This window comes from Aotus nancymaae, unplaced genomic scaffold, assembly GCF_030222135.1.
Source record: "Aotus nancymaae isolate 86718 unplaced genomic scaffold, 86718_ANA_hifiasm-v0.15.2.pri h1tg000046l, whole genome shotgun sequence".
Classification (NCBI taxonomy): domain Eukaryota; kingdom Metazoa; phylum Chordata; class Mammalia; order Primates; family Aotidae; genus Aotus; species Aotus nancymaae.
In genome coordinates this window covers 26,470,688-26,489,109 of record NW_026988460.1, presented here as the reverse complement: position 1 = coordinate 26,489,109, position 18,422 = coordinate 26,470,688, and the positions used below count along the sequence as shown (strand labels likewise).

At 50.1% G+C, this 18,422-nt stretch overlaps 1 protein-coding gene and 1 long non-coding RNA gene across 2 annotated transcripts in view; one reads left to right on the top strand and one right to left on the bottom strand.

Moving 5' to 3' along the window:
* LOC105732817 (coatomer subunit gamma-1) overlaps positions 1-1,194 on the bottom strand; it is a 29,031-nt gene extending 27,837 nt beyond the window's left edge. Inside the window, exon 1 of the mRNA XM_064362091.1 lies at positions 1,003-1,194. Coding sequence (XP_064218161.1) covers positions 1,003-1,039 — 37 coding nt within the window. The 5' untranslated portion in view covers positions 1,040-1,194. The remainder of the gene's footprint in view (positions 1-1,002) is intronic.
* A 67-nt stretch (positions 1,195-1,261) lies between these two features.
* LOC135268882 (uncharacterized) lies at positions 1,262-2,970 on the top strand. The gene is made up of 3 exons (XR_010337236.1): positions 1,262-1,415; positions 2,118-2,257; positions 2,746-2,970. It is a non-coding gene; the product is annotated as an uncharacterized LOC135268882 (long non-coding RNA).
* The last annotated feature ends 15,452 nt before the right edge of the window (positions 2,971-18,422 follow it).

Genomic DNA, 18,422 nt, shown 5'->3' with positions numbered 1-18,422 from the left:
TGCTTCTCATGGTGCCATGTCTTGCATTCATTTATATAACTCGTAATTAACTAAGTCCCTATGTGCCAGGGACCACCATCTTCCTGTAACCAGTTCCTTCATAGCAGACGTCACGTTTGCAAATAATTTTAATTACAGACGTCACATTTGCAAATAATGAGATTATCTGGTTGATGTCCATCTCCTCCACCGTGTGTGTGACCATTCTTTTTTTTTTTTTTTTCTTTTTGAGACGGAGTTGCGCTCTTGTTACCCAGGCTGGAGTGCAATGGCGCGATCTCGGCTCACCGCAACCTCCGCCTCCCGGGTTCAGGCAATTCTCCTGCCTCAACCTCCTGAGTAGCTGGGATTACAGGCACGCGCCACCGTGCCCAGCTAATTTTTTGTATTTTTAGTAGAGACGGGGTTTCACCATGTTGACCAGGACGGTCTCGATCTCTTGACCTCGTGATCCACCCGCCTCAGCCTCCCAAAGGTGTGTGACCATTCTAATATTCCCAGATCAGTCACTGAGTGTCCTACTTGCTCTGTTGCAGTATCCAGGACACCGTACGGTGCCTGGCATACAGTAACCACTCAACATACTTTGCTGAATAAATGAATGATGGGGTCAGAGTTCCCAGCCACAGGACACTGGCTCCGCAAATTACACCCGTTTGGCCAGCACCAACATAGCCCCGGCGAACCTCAAGAGGTTGGACGAAGAAAGTAACAAGAGACCATTCGGCCCGGTACCCTCCTTTGACAAATGGGCAAACTGAGGCCTAAAGAGGGGCGTGACGCGCCCAAGGTCACTCAGAAAACTGCAGTCCGAGCTTACGAGCGTGAGACAGCCGAGCATGCTCCAGCTCTCCGAGGCCTGCCACTGACTAGCTGCGGACCCTGGCTCAAGCCCCTGCTCCTCACTGGGCCTCAGAATCCGCGTCAGGGCAGAGGCCCCGAAGGAAGGCTCGGCGAGTGGGGGGTCCGGCCTCCCCCCAGGCCCAGGCCTGGCCCTCTCACCTGACTCCTCGTCCTTCTTGTCGAATTTCTTCAACATAGTGGAGCCGGTGGGACGCAACGCAGCAACGCAATGCTCGACCAGCGCGTCAACGAGCAGCGGTGCGACGATGGTTCTACAGGGACCACTTCCGGACTTCGACCGGCCACGTCGTCCTGCGCTCTGCGCCGGCGCACTCCGCGCTCTGCGCCTGCGCTTATTCCGGCCCCAGCAGCTTGTCTGTCTCCGCCGGAGAAGGAGTGAGGAAAGCAGGAGGGAGGGGCGGGGGCCTAAGTAGGAGGGGCGAGGGCTAGGTGCTGGGATTACTGACTAGTGTAACTCTGCGCCGTACGTCTCTTTTCGTGTACTAAGGGAGGAGAAGAAGCCCCTGCCTCGTTGTGTTGTGGCATCAGACTTTGTGGCTTTCGCGTGTGAGGTTGGTGGCACACACTGGCCCGCAGTAAACACCCAGTTGATGTGACCGGTCTATTACTGTTATTGCCACCTTCCGAGGGAGACTTGCCAGCCGCTCCTCGCTGTCAGTTTCTTTCCCCCGCCTGATTTCCTCCCTAGCTCGAATTGCCATTTAACACGCTTTATTTTTACTTTCTGACATTTATTTAATTAATTTATGTATTTACTTATTTACTGAAACAGGGTCTTGTTCTGCTGCCCAGGCTGTAGTGCAGTTGCGCGATCTCGGCTCACTGCAGCCTATACCTGCCGGGCCACCGCACCAGGCCACTTCCTTGCTGGTTTTTTTTTTTTTTTTTTTTTTTGACAGGGTTTCACCATGTTGGTCAGGCTGGTCTTGAGCTCCCGACCTCAGGTGATCCGCCCGCCTTGGCCTCCAAAGTGCTTGGATTACAGGCGTGAGCCACCACGCCCGGCTGCTGTTTTTTTTTGTTGTTGTTGTTGTTGTTTGTTTGTTTCGTCTTTTATTCACTGTAGTGGATAATGTTGTCACATAGTAGTTGCTCAGTGAGTTCTCCTTGAGTGAATGCATGAAATTGCACTTTTATCGTACCCGCCGGGCCCTAGCTCATCTGCTCCTGATGCAAATTGTCTTGTATGTTATCAAGTTTAAGGGATCTAACTAAACAGCAAGGAACTTCAACGTTGTTTTGTAAATACTTAGGATAATTATGGAGTGCCAACTAGATGTGCTGCCTACACGGAGAGGTGGGGGGCGCGTGGAAAGGAACAGAAAGGGGAAAAATGACACATCACCCAGGGTTTATCTTCCTGGGGACCTATGCAGGACACCCTGAAGTTAAGGTAAACACAGTGCATGCCAACGAACCAGATTGCATTGGCAATGGCAAAGTTGCAATAGCCAAGCTCTGCAACGCGTAGCCCCAGCTTGCCTGTGGAGGGGAAGCCTGCAGTCCTGTGGGCAAGAGAAGGAGTGGGCTGTGGGAGGCAGAGGCAGAGGCCCCAGGTGAAAAGGGTGACAGCAAAGCACTAGGAGGGGAGATGGGGGAGAGGCCAGACCTTAGGGTCATGGCTTTGCAGAGGCTAAGGCCTGGAGCAACAGATCTTGTAAGAGGTAAAATTTGAAGAGCCAGAAAGATGTTCAAAATCTTTGATCACTAACCCTACCCCTAATCAGGAGGAAATTGTTCAAAAGAAGAAAATGAGGCTGGGCAGTGGCTCAAGCCTGTAATCTCAGCACTTTGGGAGGCCAAGGCAGGTGGATCACCTGAGGTCAGATGTTCCAGATCAGCCTGACCAACATGGTGAAACCCCATTTCTTGTAATTCCAGCTACTTGGGAGGCTGAGGCAGGAGAATTGCTTGAACCTGGGATGTGGAGGTTGCAGAGAGCCGAGATCATGCCATTGCCTCCACCCTGGAGCCTGGGCAACAAAAGTAAAACTCCGTCTCAAAATAAATGAATAAATAAAAATGAAAGGAAAATGAAGTTGCCTGCTGCAGCAGTTTGCAGCAAAATAATTGTAAACACCCTAAATGTTTATCAATAAAGGAATTATTAAGAAAATTATGGTACGTGATTTCTGTCTTGTCCTAGCTACTCCAGGAGTCTGAGGTGGGAGCATCTTAACTTAAGCCTGGGAGGTCAAGGCTGCAGTGAGCCATTATCATGCCACTGTACTTCCAGCCTGGGCAACAGAGCAAGACCCTGTCTCAAAAAATATATGGGTGTACAATTCAGTGGGTTTCAGTATATTAAAAAAAGTTTGTGCACGTGTCCACACTAATTGGAGAACATTTTCATTTTCATCACCCCAAAAAGAAACCTCTTTATCCATTAGCAGTCACTCCCCAATCACTCCTCTTCCCCGCCCCTGGCAACCACAGTTCTACTTTCTGTCTATATAGATTTGCATATTCTGGATAGTTCATATAAACAGAATCATATGCTATGTAGCCTATTGTGTGTTTGGCTTCTTTCATTTAGCATGTTTTCAAGACCCGTCCATGTTGTAGCATGAATCAGTACCTCATTCCTTTTGTAGCTGGATAACATTCCATTTTATGGATTTACCATATTTTGTTTGTTAATTAGTTGATAGACATTTGGGTTGTTTCCAGTCTAGCTCTTGTGAATAAAGCTGTGAATGCTGTGAACATTAATATACAAGCTTTTGTGCGACCCCGTTTTAATTTCTCTTGGGTCTATACCTAAAAGTGGAATTACTAGGTCGTATGGTAACTATGTTTAACTTTTTGGGAACCGCCTAAATACTTTTCCAAAGCAGCTGCTCCATTTTACATTCCCACCAGCAGTGTATGAGGGTTTCAATTTCTTCACATCCTTGTCAACACTTATTGTCTTTTTGATTACAGCCATGCTAGTGGGCGTGAAGAGGTTTCAAGTTGCCCTTTCCTGATGGCTACTGATGTTGAGCATCTTTTCACGTGCTTATTTGTCATTTGTCAACCTTCTTTGAAGAAATGTCTGTTCATATCCCTTGCTCATTTTAAAATTCATTTATCTTTTTATTAGAGTTGTATGAGTTCTTTATATATTCTGACTCCCCCCGGTCTTTTTTTTTTTTGGAACAGAGTCTTACTCTGTCACCCAGGCTGGAGTGCAGTGGCTGGAGTGCTCTGTCTCCCAGGTTCAAGCAATTCTCATGCTTCAGCCTCCCTAGTAGCTGGGACTACAGGCAGGTGCCACCAGGCTTGGCTAATTTTTGTGTTTTTGGTAGAGGCAGGGTTTCACCATGTTGCCCAGAACTGGTCTGCAACTCCTGGCCTCAAATGATCTGCCCGCCTTGGCCTCCCAAAGAGTTGGGATTACAGGTGTGAGCCACCTCGCCCAGCCTCTAGACACTTACTAGATACACGATTTGTAAATATTTTCTTCCATTCTATAGGTTGTCTTTTCACTTTCTTGATAGTGCCCTTTGAAGCACAAAAGCTTTTAATTTTGATGAAATTCAATTTGTCTATTTTTTCTTTTGTTGGCTTTCCATGTCATATCTAAGAAATCATTGTTTAAGCCAAGATCATAAAGATTTACTCCTGTGTTTTCTTCTGAGAGTTTTATGGTTTTATCTTTTACATTTAGGTATTTGATTCATTTTGAGTTAGGTTTTTTTTTCTTTTTGTGACGGAGTCTCACTCTGTTGCCAGGCTGGAGTGCAGTGGCATAATCTCTGCTTATTACAACCTCTGCCTCCCAGGTTCAAGCGATTCTTCTGCCTTAGCCTCCCAAGTAATTGGGACTACAGGCATGTGCCACCACACCCAGCTAATTTTTTTTGGATTTTTAGTAAAGATGGGCTTTCACCATATTGGCCAGGATGGTCTCAATCTCTTGACCTCGTGATCCGCCCACCTCGGCCTCACAAAGTGCTGGGATTACAGGCATGAGACACCATGCCTCTCCTGAATTAGTTTTTATACATGGTGTGAGATAAGCGTCTGACTTCTCATGCTTTTGTGTGTGGATACTAGTTGTCCCAGTATGGTTTGTTGAAAAGACTCTTCCTTCCCTCATTGAATTGTGTGGCACCTTTGTTGAAAATGAATTGACCGACCAGGCATGGTGGTTCACGTCTGTAATCCTAGCACTTCGGGGGATCAAGGCAGGTGTATCACCTGAGGTTAAGAGTTTTAGACAAGCCTGGCCAACATAATGAAACCCTGTCTCTACTAAAAATACAAAATTAGCTGGGTGTGGTAGCAGGTGCCTGTAATCGCAGCTACTTGGGAGGCTGAGGCAGGAGAATCGCTTGAACCTGAGAGGTGAAGATTGCAGTGAGCAGAGATCACACCACTGCACTTCAGCCTGGGCAACAAGAGCGAGACTCCATCTCAAAAATAAATAAATAAATAAATAATTTTTTAAAGATTAGCTGGGCGTGGTGGCAGGCACCTGTAGTCCCAGCTACTCAGGAGGCTGAGACAAGAGATTGCTTGAACCCAGGAGGCAGAGGTTGTAGTCAGCCAAGATCATGCCATGGCACTCCAGCCTGGGCAACAGAGCAAGACTCCATCTCAAAAAATAAAAAAAATCAATTGATCATAAATGTATGGGTTTATTTCCGAACTCTTGATTGTGTTCCACTGCTTTATATACTGTAGTTTTGCAAGATGTTAATATTGGAAGAAACTGGGCAAAGGGTATGAAAGATCTCTCTGTGGGCAGTCATGGTGGCTCAGTCCTGTAATCCCAGCACTTTGGGAGGCCGAGGCAGGTGGATCACCTGAGGTCAGGAGATCGAGACCAGCCTGACCAACATGGTGAAACCCCATCTCTACTAAAAATACAAAAATTAGCCAGGCGTGGTGGCATGCACCTATAATCCCAGCTACTCAGGAGGCTGAGGCAGGAGAATCACTTAAACCCAGGAGGCTGAGGTTGCAGTGAGCTGAAATCACCCCACTCACTCCAGCCTGGGTAACGAGACTCTGTCTCAAAAAAAAAAGATCTCTCTGTATTATTTCTTATAACTTCATGCGAATCTATAATTATCTTAATAAAAATGTATAAACAGTAGAGTTTTTTGAGACAAATGTTGCTCTTGTTGCCCAGGCTGGAGTACAATGGCACAGTCTCGCCTCACTGCAACTTCCTCACTGCAACTTCTTAGCCACTCTGGATGCTTTGCTATGCCTAAAACAGCCTCCTGTGGTATGGGATACTGGTGTAGCCGGACTGGGGTGGCTCCCACTGTTAGTTCTACTACCATTGGAGCATGATTCATGGCTAGCTCAGGTGGATTGTTTTCAGCCCGTACCTCTGGGAATTTACTAATTAATTCTGACAATATAACTTCCTTCATTGGCCCCAAGTTTGCTTTATAGGTCCCTTCATATCCCTAGCAAATAATTGCCACTCAGCTTGTGGTACTGTGAAGGCTAATACCATAGCCTTTGGTTACTTAAAATCTAAAGTCATGTTATCTTTAGGCTTAAAAGAAATTTGTACTTGTAGTTTTTGGAGCAGATTCCTCCCCAGCAAAGGAACAGGGCAGCTGGGAAGATAGATGAACTTGTGCCGCACCTCTTGCCTTCCAGTGACATATTTTGATTGGCAAAAGGGTTTGTTTTTCTTTGTTTTTCCTGGATACTCCTATAGCCCCAATAGTAGTAGTGTATCTGTTAATAATGCTTTAGTTGCCTCCATGGCTTTTTCAGTGCCCCCGCCAGCTTGGATAATATCCCAGCACTCCTATCCAATCTAAATGCAGAGACATTTGACATGGACATGTTTTGCAAAATGCAATACGTTCTTATTGACTCTGGTCACCCTGCTGTGCACTAGAGCCAAAACCTCTTCCTCCTGTCTAGACCGACAGGAGGTCCTTTGACTGACACCCCCCCATTCCCTCCCTCTGCCATTCTCTGGCCCTGGGTCACCATCCATCTACTGGCTACTACAATGGGGTCAACTTGTTTAGATCAACACTTCCGGGGCATCACGTGGAATTGCTCTCTCTGAGGTGGTGGAGATGCTGAGTGGTGGGATTTCCTCATTCCACGGTGCACACATCTATCTAATCCTCACACTGTACCCCATGAATGTGCAAGCATGATTTGCCAATTAAAACAATACTAATAAAGACAGAATAAATATAGTAAAATGCAAGAAGTGCGGCTTCACCGCCCCACCTACCTGATTTTATCAGCCGCCCAACTATGTTGAGCGGCTTTTTCTCTTGGATGGGCACAGGCAGAAGCATCTCATTAGTATTGAAATGCATCTTCTGGCAGCCCTGAGGCAGCCCCGGCTTCTTGTTGGCTGGGCCAACACAGCCTCGGGCTGCCTAGCTTGGAGGACGCTGGCTTCCTGTGATGATTGTTGAGCCAGGGTTCTCTGGGTGGTGCTCTGGGTGGAGGAGGCGGCCATGAGGTCATGCTGGAGGGCTTGTTGAGCCAAAGTTTCTAAATCTTCACTGCCCTTGGAGCACTTGATGGAGGCTGTGGCCACGAGGTCATGCTGGAGGGCTTGTTGAGCCAAAGTTTCTAAATCTTCACTGCCCTTGGAGCACTGGATGGAGGCTGCGGCCACGAGGTCACGCTGGAGGGCTTGCTGCGCCAAGGTTTGTAAATCTCCACCACCGTCGATGGGGCTCCCAGTGGAGGAGGCCACGGGGTCACGCTGGAGGGCTTGCTGCGCCAAGGTTTGTAAATCTCCACAATTGCTGATGGAGCTCTCGATGGTCGGGGAGGCCACGGGGGCATGCTGGGGGTCTGGATTAAAACTCTCTGACTTCCTCTGCAGGCCGACAGGTGAACTGGAAACTTGAGTGGATGGAGAACAGGTGCGATCCCCAGGAGCAAGGGACTGTAGTGTGTTAGTGGATTGCTTTTTTTTCCTATCTAAAATAAGGTAGGTGACCATGGGATAATTGAATAAGTTTTCTTCAATTGCCTTGGAGACACGCTCAGCCTGAAATCCCATGGCCACCAAGAGCTGGATCGTTTCAGGGTTCGGGTGGTTCGGGATTTGCTCTTCATAAGTTGTCAGAGGCAACTCCTGGCCGTCATTTACCCACGGGTTCCTCATTATTTCCTCGACTGTGGGCCGCTCCCTGGGGTCTGGTGTCAGCAGCTTTTTCATTAGGCTTTTAAGGCCTTCTGAGAAGGAGGATGGGCACGTGTACTTTCCAGATTTAATTTTTTCTTGGAGGCCCATAGGACTCACTGAGAGGAAGGGCAGAGACTTGGACACCATCTGGTACAAAGTGACGCCTAGGCTCCAAACATCCATGGCGGGGCATTGGTAGCCGTGGCCCAGGATGACTTCTGGGGCCATGTAGAAGGAGGTGCCACAACATGTTGTCAGCTTCTGCCCCTCATCGTAAGTTATTGCTGAGCCAAAGTCTGCAATTTTTACATTTCCTTCACCGTCCAACAGGATGTTTGCCGGCTTCAGGTCTCTATGTGCTATGCGTTTTCTATGGCAGTACTGCATCGCCGACAGCATCTGCTGGAACATAGCCCTGGCCTCCTTCTCTGTGACGAGCTTGCGGGACAGCCACTTGTGCAGGTTTCCTCCTGACGCGTACTCCATTATGAAATGGCACACATCTGTGGTGTCGATAACTTCATATAACTGTATTATATTGGGGTGGTGCACACACTTCAAAATTCTCATCTCTCTCTGGCTAATCATGACACAGGAGTCAGTTTTCCGGATGATTTTCACGGCCACCTGCGTCCCAGTCAGCAAGTGCTGGGCCAGCTTGACCTGACCGAAGGCACCACGGCCAATGACGCCCAGCATTTCATAATTTGGCAACCCCTGGTCAGGTGGGGCGCAGGCCAATCCCTGCCCCATGGTGCCTGGGATCTCTCTACACTAACTATACGACTACTCTAACTATGCTAACGATACAATAAAATACTAAGCAACAATACTAAGCAACACTACTGACTATACAAACTACGCTAACAATGCTAACTAGAAAAACACACCAACACCCCTCACACAGAAACCCACCCCCACCCCAAACACCCCCCACACCCAACACCCCCACGCAGAAACACAGATACAACACGCGCGCGCGCGCGCACACACACACACACCCCACACAACTCGCAATCGCTAAACTGGTCTTAGTCCACAGGTCACCAAAGAAGCTTCCAGGGATATATCAGACCAAAAACCATGACCCAGCCAGGGCCTTATATAGGCCCTGTCTGTGATTCCATCACAAAGGCTTTTCATGACATCAGAGCAAAGCAGGGGCCAATCACGACTGGGGATTATTCAGAGTTCTGAACATGAGCCAGTCATGGCTGGGGATCATTCACAGAGGTTTTCTCACTTTTGGTCCCCAAAACATCTTCCTCTTTTAAAAAGAAAAGTGCTTTTGTCTAGATGGGTTATAGAGATTGATACTTAGTTTCCTAGCTATTTAAACTGGTACACTTCAACAGCATTTTCATTTGTAGTTTCTTTTTCTATAATTTTTTTTTATTATACTGTTAAGTTCTGGGGTACATGTGTAGATTGTGCAGGTTTGTTACATAGGTTTACACATGCCATGGTGGTTTTCAATCATTTGTAATTTCAAAATCTGAAATAGCTTTTGGATTTTGAAGCTCTCCTAATGTCTATATGCAAAATATTCAATTCCTTTTCTTTTCTTTTTTTTTTTTTTTTGAGACTGAGTTTCACTCTTGTTACCCAGGCTGGAGTGCAATGGCGCGATCTCGGTTCACCGCAACCTCCGCCTCCTGGGTTCAGGCAATTCTCCTGCCTCAGCCTCCTGAGTAGCTGGGATTACAGGCACGCGCTACCATGCCCAGCTAATTTTTTGTATTTTTAGTAGAGACGGGGTTTCACCATGTTCACCAGGATGGTCTCAATCTCTTGACCTCGTGATCCACCCGCCTCGGCCTCCCAAAGTGCTGGGATTACAGACATGAGCCACCGTGCCTGGCTCAATTCCTTTTCTTTCATCGCTAAACGGTTGGTCTCAACCATTGAGAAGGGAGAGAATATTTTCCTTTCCTTGTAGGGTTTTTCCTTCCTCATGTGGTTGAGATTATGTAATGGACACAGAGGAAACAGGCATACCCTACCCTCCACAAGCCCATAGCCTCGTCAGGAAGGCCCCCCAGCCATGAAGCTCCTTCAGCATGAGGAGCACCAGGTATAGCGGGGGCCAGAGAAGAGTGGCCTGGGCCGCAGGTCAGCACTGGTGAGGGAGGAAGCGGGGCTTTCTGGAGACCAGTGTGCTGAGCCCTGCGGTGTGAGGAGGGGTCGCCTAAGTGAGTAGAGACAAGGGCAGGAGGGTAGCCTCTGCAAAGGCCCAGGATGACCGAGGGTGGCTCTCTGGAGGGATGCGCTAGTCTGAACGAGTGACTGGGGCCAGGTTGGGAGCGCTCGAGTCCCAGGACAGAGGCTGAGCCTGTATTCCAGGGCCGGGGCTGTGGAATAGTGCTGAGCCCCTTGCTGGGCCACAGCCCTGAGACCCTGAGTCTGCTCCTGACCTGGGAGTGGGCTCAACTCAGCTTTGCGTCCTCGCCAGCCCCGCTGCCTCCAGCCTCCCCCACCCACGCCCCTCCTTTCAGGCTCCCAGAGGGATCCAAGGAAAAGCCACCTCTGGCCTCCACCACCCACCGGCTGGCCCTGAGACCTTCAAGGAGAAGCCCTCCTCCTTGTCCACCAGGGCTCGCCTGGGCAGCCTGTTCTCCCCACGGCCCTGCCTTACAGACCACCAAGTGTGCCCGTGCCCGTGTGGGTCAGGCCATCATGTTTCCTACACACAGTCCCCACTGCCTGGAGTCCCCCGCTTACTCTCCTGCACTGGGTGCCCTCCTGTCCCTTCAGTCCCAGCTGAGATATCTGGCACTCTGGGGAGCATCCCTGAGCCCTGGACACAGAGGAGCCTCTTCTGCCCTGGATCCCAGGACTGCTTCTGCTTTCCTTCTGCCACGGTGCAGAAACCTCTACCCCCTCCTACACACACACGCACACACGCACATACTCACACCTCACACACACCTGCCACCATCTGGGGACATGGATTTCTGCCTACTGGACTGCCTCTCTCCCACCCCAGCCTCTCAGGGACCCCAGGCAGAGGTGCTGCTATTAATAGTAGGGGCCCCGTAGGTGCACTGGAGGTGGGGAAGGGAAGGGCTCCCCAGGATTAGCCCTGCATGGATGATAGCCACCCCACAGAGGGCATGGCCACCAGGAAATGTAGGTCTTTCTACATTTAGGTGGAGGCAGCAGGCACAGGCTGGAAGGAGAAAGTGGGGCTGGATTCCCAGGGTTCCTAAATGCCAGGATGAGGTGCTTCTATTGCCTCCTGGGGAGCAAGCTTTGGAAGAGACTGAGGCCCACGAGGGCAGCACTGGGGAGGCTGTTCTGGAGGGAGATGGCCCCTGAAGGGGCACACCTGTGCCTGTCCCTGTTGGCTCAGCCCTCACTGGCACCAGGATCCCTTGGTGGGGAATGGGGGGGGTCATGGCCTTCTGCCTGAACACCCTGACATGTTCCCCCCAGGATTCTGCACTTTTTTCTCCTTTTTTTTTTTTTTTTTCCAAGACAGAGTCTCACTCTGTCACCCAGGCTAGAGTACAATGGCGTGATCTCAGCTCACTGCAACCTCCGCCGCCTTGGTTCAAGTGATTCTCCTGCCTCAGCTTCCTGAGTATGTGGGATTACAGGCATGCACCACCACGCCCAGCTCATTTTTTGTATTTTTAGTGGAGATGGGGTTTTGCCATGTTGGCCAGGCTGATCTTGAACCTCTGGGCTCAAGTGATCCTCTCACCTTGGCTTCCCAAGGTGCTGGGATTCCAGGTGGAAACCACCGCACTTGGCCGGCTCCTGCTCTTCCATCCGTGCATTGTAGTCGCCTCTCCCTGCGGGCAGCTGCTACACCCTGAGTGCCTGGCACAACTGTGGAAAAACAATGTCACCCTTTCGCTGAGACAGAGGGGCCTGCAGAGGGGCATTGGCTGAGCAGCTGCCTGCAGAGCAGATGGGACTGGGGCCTGTGTCTACCCTCAGGAAAAACCCTCTGGGCACCCCACTGTGACCTCAGGAGCAGAAACCACCTCCCTTCCCCTCACCAAGGCCTCCTGGCTCCAGGCCTTCCTGTGATGTCACACTATAGGATCCTTCTAGCCGCAGCCCTGCTTACAAGCCATGGCCTTCCCTGCTCACTGGCCTCCCTGCCTCCGTGAGCCTCAGTCGTTGCCTCTCTCTACAATGTCATCTCCCCAACCACAGATGAGGCCTGCTGCTCTCTTTGAGAAATAAATGGCATCAATGCCTGTGAAGTGGCCCTGTGGCTGGTAATTATTCATAGAAATAGGAGTTTGGTGACAAAACCCATCCACGGAGATCTAGATGCAAGCAGATATGTGAGGAGTGTTTGGCCGGCCTATTAATGAGGCTAGTTTAGCCAAATGTCCTGGGTCGTGGATGTCCAGGCAGCATTGCCTTTCACAGCTGGGGTGCCAGCTGTCCTCTGCAAGGGTCGACATGCACCTCGGAATGTCTCAGGCCGTGCTCTGTAGGGACTGGCTCCTGAGATCCCGCATGAACCAGAGGAGTAAGTCATCAGTGGCCCTGAGGCTGACCTTGTCCTGACCAGGAAATAGGCTGGATCATTAATTAGTCATTTAATTCAATGAATATTTATTAAGGCGTCCTCTTCCCCAGGGACCCAGAAGCCTTGTCTTTGCGGGTCTCAGTCTAGACCCACGTCTCAGTCTATGCGATGGCCACAGAGCGAGAGAAGCCCCCTTCGGGGGCGAGTGGGGTGTGAGGGGCAAGCGGCAGTAATAGGATGGAAGAGAAGTAGGAGGCAGGACCCAGGCCTCAAACTGGCACTGTTGGTCACAGGCCACCTTTGTCCTATGTGAGGATTTCCAAGTTTGAAATTTGAGACGATCAAAGTCTGGCGCTGGCACCGAGTGGCACAGTCCCCTCGGAGGGGCCAGGCTGGCTCTCCAGTTTGCTCCAGGCTCACCTAGTCCAGCCACTCTGGCCCCAGGAGGCAGTTGAGTTGCCACCCCAGCACGAGCCAATTTAAACTCTTCAAAAGCACTAAAGTGCCTAAGGCTGGAGCTTAGAAATAGTGTCTCAACAGGAGACTGTAAGGCAGCCTGAGCGCAGGTCATGAAGAAAGAAAAGAAAAATAGATAAAACAAAAATATAATAATAAAATTAATGCAGGAAAGAGGAACAGAAATTAAACTTTTGTTTCATAAGCAAACTTCCCTGAGTCCTTCCCCCTCCCATGGAATTTTATCCTGCTTTGCAAGTTTTTATTTATTTATTTTTATTTTTATTTTTGTTTTTTTGTGACGGAATTTCACTCTTGTTGCCCAGTCTGCAGTGCAATCTCGGCTCACTGCAACCTCCACCTCCTGGGTTCAAGCGACTCTCCTGCCTCAGCCTCCTGAGTAGCTGGAATTACAGGCATGCACCATTTGCCAAAATGGACAACAGGGAGAGGAGGGGCCTGGGGTGGGGCAGCACTGAGACAGAATGGATTCAGTCTTGGGACTCAGCGCACTAGACCTCCATGGGGAAGGCTTTGTCCTAGTCAGTGAGCTTCAGACTCACTCATGTGCAGACATGTTTGCACGTGCTGCCGCAGCAGGCGAAGGACATGACGGGACAAGCTTCTGAGGGTGGCTCAGCCTGGGTCCTAAAATATGTTGGTTCTTCTGGAAGCAACATTGTGGTCTACAGGTAGCAGTGGCCTGGCCAGGACTTGGGGACACGGAGGAGGCTGGTTAATGATTAAGTTGTTTCCTTGAGCACTGCCATGTATTAATAATTGGCATGTGGTCCCCCCAAAGGGACCTTGGTGGATGACCCACCACCCCATCTTTTTTGTCCAATAACTTTTTAAGACAGAGGCACAGATTTTGTTCCCCACATTTTTTAGATGAAGGGGTTCCTATAGAAGAGAGCCAGGCAGATTTAGGGTCCCCTGTTCTCTCTTCTGGTTTTTAATGTCACTTTCATTTGTAAGTGCTATGTATCAGGTTACCCTGAGGGTACTTGAGTAATTCAAGAAACACATTAAGCGTGTTCTGTTCGTTTCCCAGATGTGGCTGTAAAAAGTGCCTTTCCTCCAGGGACATTAGGTGTGATGGGTGGGAAGGTTTCTGAAGCTTTTGTCCAGAGCTCAGAGCAGCCCCCCACTCACTTCTTCCTTTAGAAGGCACTCATTGAGGAACTCTCACGCCTTGGCCTCCACTTTGCTGTAAGAATTCCTGCACCAGTGGTAGAAAGAGCGCTGGGCCACTTCCTGGCTGCTGAGTCTTGGGCTGGGTGCTTCACTTTCCCCCCAGACTTTAGTCTTCTCATCTGTAAGATGGAAAGAAATGGAAGTAATCATGCCCACCTCTTAGGGAGGTGAAGATTCTGATTTCACACATGGGAAAGCTCACAGCACCATCTTGGGTACTTGATTAGGGATTAGGAGATATTTGTTTCTACACCCGGCTAAATAGCTCAGTGACTTCCGAGAAAGACACGAGGTAGCTGATAGTATCCTGTAGAGGCCACCCCTCCTGGTTGCTGGTGATGTTTTTGGAGTGTGTATTCACTCCTTTAATAACTACCCACTGAGCAGCTCCCAGGGGCCATGGCACAGTCTCAACACTGGGGACTGCAGAATGAATGGAGGTACGGCCTGCCATTGACAAGACCCAGAGCCCCCCAGCCACTTCCTTCCGTCAGGCTTCTTCACAGGGGTCCCTCTCCTACCTGCCCCTTCCCTCTCCAGGTTGATCGACATCGCCGCAAGCTGGACAAGGCTGAGCACGAGCCCCTGCTGCTGTGCGCTACCTACCTCAAGAAGCTGGACAGCCCCGGCTATGCTGCCGAGACCTACCTGAAGATGGGTGACCTCAAGTCCCTGGTGCAGCTGCACGTGGAGACCCAGTGCTGGGATGAGGTGAGAGGAAAGCAGGCCTCATGGGCTGGGGCCCCACCTGAGCCCTGGGACACAGGCGGGTGGGTACAGGGACCCTTTGGGGTTTATGTGGAGAGAAGCTGCCCCCATGATGGAAGGAACATTGGGCTGGCAGTCGGACAACTTAACCTTGAATTCCCTGAGCCAGAAAATCATCGAGGGCCTTTCCACGTGTTCTTTCCTTCAGTCATTGAGAAAATTGTTATTGACTGCCAGCTTTGTGCCAGTGAGGTGACAGGCACCAGGGACGAGTATGAACGTGACAGCACCAGTGCCTGCCATTGGGCTGAGCTGCTTCTGACCAGCGCCACAGGCTCAGACACATGGCTGATGTGGAGGCGCACCTGTGTGACATTTCAAACCTGCTGAGTGGCATTTTGGCAGAAAGCGCCATCTGTGCTCTCCAGATCCAGACTGCGAGAGCCATTTCAGGGGCCAGTTTTTTCCCTCCCTTCTCCGCCTCTACCTCCCACAACCCACTACTTCTCTCTCTGGTGTTGGCGGGTGTGAAGAATTAGCCAGGCCAGTGCGAAAGGTGGCCAGCCTGAGGCTGGCAGAAGCAGCTGATGCTGCCCCTTCTGTGGCTCAACCCCTACTCTCCAGCTCACTAGCTCCCCGTGCCCTGCAGAGAAATCCATCCCCGAGAGGATTAGGGGCTGTGCCAAGGTCCTCCCCTGACTCACTCATCTACCCATCATGGTCCACTTTAGAGTGAAAGCAAAGCCTTCATTGGGAGGAGCCATCTGACTCTTGTCTGCCCTCTGAATGGCTCCATTTGGTGAGGTGATGAGGTTACTGACGAGAAAAGGTGGGGCCAGGGACAGAGGCAATGGTGGCTTCTCAAGAGAAATTTATTAGGAGACGTCTCAAGCAGCATAGATTAGAGCATCTTAGAACGACTCAGACCTGGCTGTGCATCAGGCAGACTTTCTCCCCATGGCTCACGTCCGGTTCTCCTGGCCTGATAGGTGGTTCTGGGGCTTAGGTGAGAAGCAGTCAGTGGGTCCATACAGCACGAAGCCCACAGTCATCTTTGACAACTGTTAAGAAGTAGTGATGATGATAATGTCAATTCTGTTTCCTTAGGTGTTGCCTGCAATTAAAAGAAATCTGTTTGCAGCACTACAGGAGCCCAGGCAAACCTCAAAATAAAATGTTTCCGATTCTGTGCCGCTTCTGTGGTCCAGAAACAGACTGTGTTGTTACTGAATCCAGTCGCTTGCATATTGCTGTTAATTGCCTTTTGTTTTCAAAGTGCTGAATTGCTTTTAAACTGCTAGAGGTTTAAGCCGAGCAGGGGCACGAAGGGCCTGAGCTACCAGGAAATGGCTGGTAACTACTCAGGAGGTGAAGATCACAGTGAGCTGACGTCCTGCCACTGCACCCCAGCCTGGGAGACAAAGCAAGACTCTGTCTCAAAAAAAAAAAAAAAAATGAGTCGTGAGAGACATAATTGTCCCTGTTCTTTTTTTTTTTTTTTTTTGAGACGGAATCTCGCTCTGTCACCCAGGCTGGAGTGCAGTGGTGTGATCTTGGCTCACTACAACCTCCACTTCCTGGATTCAAGCAATTCTTCTGCCTTAGCCTCCCAAGCAGCTGGGACTACAGGTGCATGCCACCACGCCAAGCTAATTTTTGTATTTTTAGTAGAGACAGGGCTTCACCTTGTTGGCCAGGCTGGTCGTGAACTCATGACCTCGTGATTTACCCGCCTCAACCTCTCCAAGTGCTGGGATTTCAGGTGTGAGCTACCGTGTCTCCGGCTGTCCCTGTTATTTTCTAAACCTCACTGTACTCTCAGCTCCTTCCCAGGCCCAGCCCCGCCTGCCCGCTGTAAGGAAAACCCACTCCACTGGAGAAGGCCCAGAGCTGCTTGTTGTAAGAATTGGCTTCTCTGGGGAATTCCAGGCCCATCGTTTACATTTCAGGGGAAACACCCCCAAATCAAGGAGTGCCTTCCTGGAGTAACACCCCTGCTGCAGGCGTCTCCATCTTGCCCCATAGGAGCAGTCAGGGCCATGCTTGTGGGGGCTGAGCACCTGTACCTATCACTCCTAGCAAGTTCAGTTTGAGTCAACAGCTTGATGGAACCCCTGAGCTAAGCCTCACCCTGTGCCATCCCCTGGGGACCTGGAAATGGCTCCTGACAGTCCCTGACTTTGAGGAGTCACGGTAGAGACACAGAAGGACACTCTCCACAGAACTGCTGAAGTGGACGGGGCTGCACTGCGGAGGGCGGGAGCAGGAGCACTGGGAGGGAGGTGGGGAGGAAGGGTAGGAGGGCCTGGGCAGAGCCGCCATCGGAGGTGACCTGAGAGGAGAGCACAAAGGCTCGTCAGGACTGAGGAGCTTCAAGGCCGCGGCTCAGAAACCACCCACAAGGCCTTCGGGGGAAGGACGAGCAGGCAGAGGGGTGCACCCAGGGGCCTCAGTAGAGCAGGGCTGAGAGTGGCTCCCCAGGGAGTCTAGGACCAGGCCATAATGGGAATGGGGGTCGAACTTGGCTCGTTATGCCCTTCTCCCTATGGAGTTCAGGCATAGCTGACGAGCATTAACATTACAAAAGATCTCAAGACTGACTGAACAGACTTTATAGCCAGAAGACACCAAATTCCAACCTGACTCTAGTATAGCATTACAGGACAGACAGCAGGCTCTGAAACAGAAGTACTTCACCCAAAAATACATTTCTTTGACATATTCTCACATAGCCCTGTAAAGCTGTTTCTCGTGGGGTCAATCCACATTCTGCAGTGAATCCCCCTCCCTTTCCAGGTCTTTTCCCTGATCCAGGAGAGTCCACTAAGAGTATGACACCTTTTCAGGTCTGATAAGAAACACCTACAATCTGATCTCTTTGAAGCCTGCTACCTGGAGGCTTCATCTGCGTAAATAAGAACCTTGCTCTCCACAACCCCTTATCTGAACCCAGGCATTCCTTTCTGTTGATCCCAGGTCTTTAGACAAACTCAACGGATTGTCAAATCTACCTATAGCCTAGACCAGGCCCTCGACACACACACCTCCCTAAAAGGTACAAAACCAAGCTGCACGCCAACCACCTTGGGGCACACGTTCTCAGGACCTCCTGAGGGCTGTGTCACCATAGTCACTCATATTGGACTCTGAATAAATCTCTTCAAATACTTTACACAGTTTGACTCTTTTCATCAACAGATGCAAAGCCCAACCACTGCCCTGGCTGCCTGCTTCACTCTGTTCCTGTACCGGCTCCAGCAAGCCGACAGTACCCACAGATGCTGTTGTACCCGACTGAGTTCAGGAATGCGCCACACTCTGAGATTGAGTTATGAGTCCTTTATTATGCCGGCGACCAAGAGGTGGCTAACACCCAAAATTCTCTCGGCCCCTAAGAAAAAGTTAGGTGGTCTTTTATACCTTAGTTTTAAAGGGGAGAGGGAACCTAGCTGAAGCAAATTTTTCACAGAAGCAGAGTAAGCAAAAAGCTAAAAGATAAACTAGTACATGAGAAATAAAACACTGCCAGGTGTGAGGGGTAAAGCTGTCATTAAAGACATACAACTTATAGATAATGGGGGCTCT